General features: G+C 34.5%; 1 protein-coding gene across 1 annotated transcript; it reads left to right on the plus strand.

The window, feature by feature from the left end:
* Positions 1 to 250: 250 nt before the first annotated feature.
* Positions 251 to 4,708, plus strand: LOC145049458 (MACPF domain-containing protein NSL1-like). The gene is made up of 6 exons (XM_078997863.1): positions 251 to 820; positions 991 to 1,229; positions 1,875 to 2,160; positions 2,681 to 2,864; positions 3,635 to 3,801; positions 3,877 to 4,708. Exons 1-6 carry the CDS (start codon positions 548 to 550, stop codon positions 4,573 to 4,575), a joined length of 1,848 nt encoding a protein of 615 aa, XP_078853989.1. The 5' UTR covers positions 251 to 547; the 3' UTR covers positions 4,576 to 4,708.
* The last annotated feature ends 1,880 nt before the right edge of the window (positions 4,709 to 6,588 follow it).

Genomic DNA, 6,588 nt, shown 5'->3' on the forward strand with positions numbered 1-6,588 from the left:
GTTGAAACCCAAGACATTAACTCGATCTATTTATATATAGCCCACCGTCTCAAAATAAAAAACTTCTCGAAACAAGATTTTACTAGATCCATTTTTAGTTATTAATATTATTTTTCTTTTATACGAGTGGTTCCAAATAGTATAACCTAATTAATAATAAATTATTCAATTAATTACTTAGCCTTACGATTAGTGATGCTCCGAGTAAAAACTAAATTTTCAAACCACCGTGTTCGCACAGTCAATAACTGCAGCCACCCAGTCGCCGTTGATTCCACCCTCCATTTTACACGGCAAAACCAACGATATGAACAAGGAAATCTTTTAAGCCTAATCGAGTATCGGACACGTACAAACAATGAAGGAAAACTCCAAATCAAACAAGTCAACAATCTCGGTAAACAATGATTTCTTGGTCAAAAATATCTCCATATGAACTTGAAATTCCAATGTTCTTCTCCTTCTACATTCATCTTTTTCAAAATTTAATCAAACCCCACTTCTTAATTCCTACTCAATTTCAAAACCCAAAACCAAAACTCAACCGATGTCTTTCTACATAACGAATTTCTTCAATCCCCAATCTGCCGCCGAGAAGGCGGTGTCCGTGATTGGAAATGGTTACGACCTCACCTTAGATATCCGATTAAATGGCTGTAAACCCGGTCCTTCCGGGTCGACCCTTATCGATCTCGACGGAACCCTAACTAAAGACCTGGTGGTTCCCGGCGGCGGCGTCGTTCCCAATGTTCCCGCCTCTATCAAGTGCGATAAAGGCGAACGCACTAGATTCCGTTCCGATGTTATTTCATTTAACCAGGTAAGTGTACTCTAACAGTCCCACTCACTTTGAATTCTCAATTTAAACCTGAAATTCATGGAGTTTGTTTAAACACCTGAATCATAATCACCTTTAAACACATATTCAAAATTGAAAGAGAATCTTTTGAATTATTGATGAATTTGATAGGAATTGGGTATTATTTGCAGATGGTAGAGCAATTCAATCAGGACGTATCATTATCAGGGAAGATACCTTCTGGTTTCTTCAATTCCATGTTTAATTACAAAGGATGCTGGCAAAAGGACGCATCTTCAACAAAAAGTGTAGCTTTTGATGGTTGGTTTATAGCATTGTATAACATCGAGCTACAAAGAGCCCAAATCTCGTTATCTGAGAAAGTGAAAAGTGAAGTGCCCTCTTCATGGGATCCTGCTGCACTTGCAGGGTACGACCCTCATTGCTAATAAATCTTGAATCTTGAATATTTCTTGGAATTTGTCACAAAACATGTTCTTTTGAACATTAAATTCGGGAACATAAAATACAAATTTGTTTTCTTTTCCTTTCTCTTCTTTTCTCTCCTTACTTTCTTTCCCCTTCTTTTCTTTTATTTGCTTAAAACTCCTGAACTAGACGTTAATGTCTTCTAATAATTCTAGATGCAAAAAGGGAAATCATATTTGTTCAATTCGTATAATATAGACTAAACTAATGTTTTGCCTATTGCCCTTAGATTATTTATACCTCAATATTTTGCTACCTTGTCTTTTTCCCATGTTGTAAATTCGTAATAACTAGCAATGCACTTTCACCTCATCTCTAATTTGTTTAGTAAACTTCAAAAATCTTTACAAAAAAAACCATCCAACTTTCAAAAACGATTACCATTTAACCACGTCCACATTTTTAAATGATTTTGGTCAAAGTTATTACATAAAATAAGCAATTTCAAAAAACAAACTATTTTTCATAACGAATTTCAAAAACTGAAAGTACGATGCTATTCATTTCAATTGAATAATTTCCACAAGGAAAAATGGGTGAAATCATGGCGTAATATGTAGTTAAGACCAAGATATTTTGTTTATAGGTTTATTGATAAATATGGTACACATATCGTGGTTGGGGTTAAGATGGGTGGCAAAGATGTAATTTATCTAAAACAACTACAAACTTCAGATCTCGAGCCAAGACAAGTTCGGGATATTCTCAAGCAATTAGCGGACAAAAAATTATCCGAGGAAGTAAATGAAATACCCATTTTGCCCCCGGAGAAGTCATCAAAGCAAAAGGAAGAACGAATGGTAGCTTGGGACGTTCCTCAGGTTGTCATGAACTCGCTAAGACCATCAATTATATCACTCTCGAAGAAGGACGTAAGCTCGTAGTTTTTCTTTTCTAGTGATATTAGTTGGGGCATGAAGGGATATAGGGAAAAATATAGAAGAATACTTGTACTTTCATCATTTTATCGATTTAGTCATGTGTAGTGATTAAACCATCATACTATTTTTGACCATTAATATGACAAGATATAGAACAACACAACGTAATTTCACAATTTTATCGATTAAGCCATTGAACAATAAATAATCATAAAAAAAAAAGTAGTAGTTTAGTGGCTAATTGATGCAATGGTGAAAGTACGTTGTGTTTTTCTGTATCTAATCATATCAAACCGGGTGACCGAGATAATGTTACTTTTATAATATATATATATATATATATATATATATATATATATATATATATATATATATATATATATATATATATATATTATAATTGTTTATCACTATTGAAAATAGCCAAGGGGCTAAATCTAAATCATTAAAAACACAATGGAATTTGGCTAAAGCTAATGTGCAATATTTGATTGTTTTCTTTTTTACTTAGGATTTATTAAGCATACATGTTCGTCGAGGAGGTATAGACAACAACCAAAGTCACAATGGTTGGCTTTCGACTGTATCACAATCACCAAATGTCATCTCAATGTCATTTGTTCCAATTGTTTCCCTTTTAAATGGTGTTCGTGGTAGCGGGTTTCTTACTCATGCGATTAATCTCTACCTTCGATGTAAGTACTAACATTTGTATCAAGGCAAATTACACAAAAACACAACATATTTTCATCATATTATCAATTTAGAACTAGTTTTTTTGTAGTGATAAAACCATTATAATGTTTTTTAACCGTTAAAAAAACATATTTTACCGTTACCGTTTTTACAAAGTCATAAATGAGTAACGGACTAATACTTTTTGTACCATTGTTTTATAAAAGTATTGTCAGAAAGAACGTTTTGTTCACAAAATACCATTAAATACCATATAAATAAAGTAATAAGTGAACAAAATGGTGCAGTTGCTTATGTTCTCATGGTAGTTTTTTAAAACAATGGTATTTTGTGAAGAAAAAAAATAGGGCATTACCCATTATGACATTAACCCTTTCGGAAAAGGGCTAAATACAGGAAACAAAAAGCTTGTACTTCCATCAGTATTTTGCGGTTTTGCTATTTAACTATTCTCTAATCGGTTTTGCACTTTAACTATTTTCTGTAGTGATTAAACCATTATACATTTTGTTTGACCATTTAAAAGGCCGTATTCCCTGGTTGCCTAGTTTTGAAATAGGCAAAAAAAAAACGATAAACTTACTTTTACCACTTTATTGATTTAGCCACCAAACTATTAACTTTTTTATGGTTGTTATGATGAAGTTCCGTGGCGAAATCAATAAAATTGTGACATTGCGTTGTTTTTTATGCATTTTTGTAGTAATATTAAAACCGTGCAACCATAGAGAATTGCTAGGTTTTTTTGATCAATTATTACATTTTGCAGATAAACCGCCAATAGAGGAACTCGAGCAATTTCTCGAGTTCCAGTTACCACGGCAATGGGCGCCCATATACGGCGATTTGCCTCTAGCAGCTCGCCGGAAAACACCATCAATGCCATCTCTTCAGTTCACATTCTTAGGTCCTCGACTTCACATCAACACCACAAAGGTAAACCTCTTTTTCACCAAATTCATATACGAATCCTTGTTTGTACGACATGCATTGATGGTTGTACATTTGTAGGTCGATTCCGGCAACCGACCCGTAACCGGTGTACGATTGTATTTAGAAGGCCGGAAAAGCAATCGACTGGCCATTCATCTCCAACATCTATCCACCGTTCCAAAATCACTCGAACTTTTTGATGATTTTAGCAATGAACTTTGTGAGGAACATTCCGGAAAGGGATACGTGGAGCCAGTCAAGTGGGCCATCTTCTCGCACGTGTGCACCGCCCCGGTTGAATACAGTGAGACTCGGATTGATGATGACTCGGCTTCAATTGTGACCAAGGCATGGTTTGAGGTGAAAGGGGTCGGTATGAAAAAAGTTCTTTTTCTCCGATTAGGGTTTGCGATGGTGAAGTTCGCAAAGATCCGACGGTCCGAATGGGACGGACCTTCGACGCATTCCCGAAAATCGGGAATGTTGTCGATGTTGATGAGTGCCCCGTTTAGTACCGGGCTTTCACCGGCTAATCAGAAGTCTGATCAGCCGGTGAAGGTGGATTTGAACTCGGCTATTTATCCGAGTGGGCCACCTTCGGGTGAACCGAAAATGTCGAGTTTTGTTGATACGAAGGAAATGGTTAGGGGACCGGAGAATCCACCTGGGTATTGGGTGGTAACCGGAGCGAAGCTATGTATGGAGGGTGGTAGGATTCGAGTGAAAGTGAAGTATTCGTTGTTGGTGATAATGTCGGAGGATTCCATGTTGATGTGAGAAAATGAGTAGTCATTGTTGTATCATCTTATGTTATATTATTTATGACTATTTAGATTGTACATACAAATTCGATCAAATTTTGTAGAGTTTGAGTTAGACTACAAGGATATAGATGAATTTCAAACATTAATTCAAACATTTCACATTAAGTTCAAGTCAACTACAAGAAAGACTTGACCTAATGATCAAGTTAAAGCTAAAGCTCCCACGACCGCACATCCCCTTCTACCATGATTTGACTAATCCTCAATATTTCAAAACATTCAAAAACAAATGAGAATTAAAAAGAATAAATAAACAATACGTAAAGGCCACCATATATCATTTATTGTCTAAGCATATATATTTTCGACTAAATTACATAAATAGTCTTGTGGTCTTGGGAGATATCCTTATTCTTTCAATTTATTTCTTATGGGTTTAATTTATTGTATGGCTTATAATTTGATTTTGTTTCGCGATGTAAAATTACTATTTCATTTTTATTTTGATATTCTATTTCAATATTTATTATTTTTGTTTGGTTGTAATTAATATGTTACTGATAATTGAAATTGATTTACATATTTATTATGCAAGTAAAAAACACTTCACTCCAACATCACCGACGACGAAGTTTTTCCTCCCCTCACTACACCGTTTCAATAAATAAATGAACCACCACTTTAAAACCCGACAAATTCAACATAAAATAGACCCATTTTTCTTATAAACATCAACTAGGGAGATATTACATCAAACCACGGTTAACAAGTTGTTATCAAAATACATCCAGAATACAAAGAGTAACTGTGCCCGGGTTGTTACGATAGTTCTTTCCAACAGAACTATACTAGCATCTAGTCTTCCAATTTACTCAGCATATTTCACTTCCACAATTCCAATAAAATAAGTCTACTGCCAATAGGTATACTTTGACAGTTGAATCATAACCATATGTACACCTTGGAACATGTCTCACATAAGAAAGAAATTATAGGTACAATATGATAGTTACAACACGATGTAACCATCTATACACCCAATGGAGGAACTGGTAGGTGTCGCGGGGGGTTGTGGGCCACTACTCGATTTCGACTCCAAAGAGCAAAAAAAAAAATTTGTATTATTTCAACTACAAAATTATTGTGCAACTATTAGTTAGGTTTAGCATAAATAAATATGGTGCACAAAAAGGAAAACAATGCAACGATTTTCTTCCTAGGATGGGGAGATTTGTTGACTTCCAGCCTCCATCTACAAGTCCAAACCAGAAAAATAAATAAATAAATAAACATAACAAACCTGTCAATAACAACTTTCAAGAAATGCTTATGTTGACTATAATGTTCTTTGTTGAATGATTGCACATGTTAATTTGTTGAATTTCACCTTCCATCTAGGAGCCCACCATTTTTTATGGAACCATTTTCTTCCTAGGATGACAAAATTTATTTCTACCCTATGATGAAAACATTAAATGGAGAAGATGAAATAGTGGGTGGATTTAATATAAAATGAGCTTCTTCTATCAGTTGTAAGGCATCCTAAACACAAAGAGTTAGAAAAAGTCAAACAAATCAAGCATGGAAAGTCAATATGCTATAAGAAATTTGTCAATCCATGAAGATAATTATGCTAAAGAAGAAGACTGTTTTTCTTTTCCTAACCATTTGCCTCCACTTGAGTTCAGGTAGTAATGACGTAAAGTCTTACAAAAGAACATTAATCTTAACTTTTGTTTTTCTTTTATTCTTTACTTTTAGTTAATTGTAAAATATATGAAGTAGGTTTCTGGAGACATGATGCAATGTCACTTACGATTTGATCTCAACGCCGCTAGAGCAACATCATAATGGATTTGATGGGTGACCATGGATGGACATCATCTCAAGACATTTACTGTCTTCATCTTTAGATATCATACCCAAGCACAACCAATGTCTTCTCCCAGGTTGTATTATTGATGAGCTTACATAGAACATTCAATTCTTTTCATTTTATCTTCTTATTTATGTTATTCTGTAGAAC

This window comes from Lactuca serriola, chromosome 1 (assembly GCF_051521515.1).
Source record: "Lactuca serriola cultivar US96UC23 chromosome 1, Lser_US96UC23_V15, whole genome shotgun sequence".
NCBI lineage: Eukaryota > Viridiplantae > Streptophyta > Magnoliopsida > Asterales > Asteraceae > Lactuca > Lactuca serriola.

What these genes read in the sequence shown, in the direction of transcription:
- LOC145049458 (XM_078997863.1), top strand. Translation starts at nt 548, where the DNA reads ATGTCTTTCTACATAACGAATTTCTTCAATCCCCAATCTGCCGCCGAG. An exon ending in ATGTTATTTCATTTAACCAG is followed by an intron (nt 821 to 990) that starts GTAAGTGTACTC and finishes TATTATTTGCAG; the next exon opens with ATGGTAGAGCAATTCAATCA. An exon ending in TTCACATCAACACCACAAAG is followed by an intron (nt 3,802 to 3,876) that starts GTAAACCTCTTT and finishes GTACATTTGTAG; the next exon opens with GTCGATTCCGGCAACCGACC.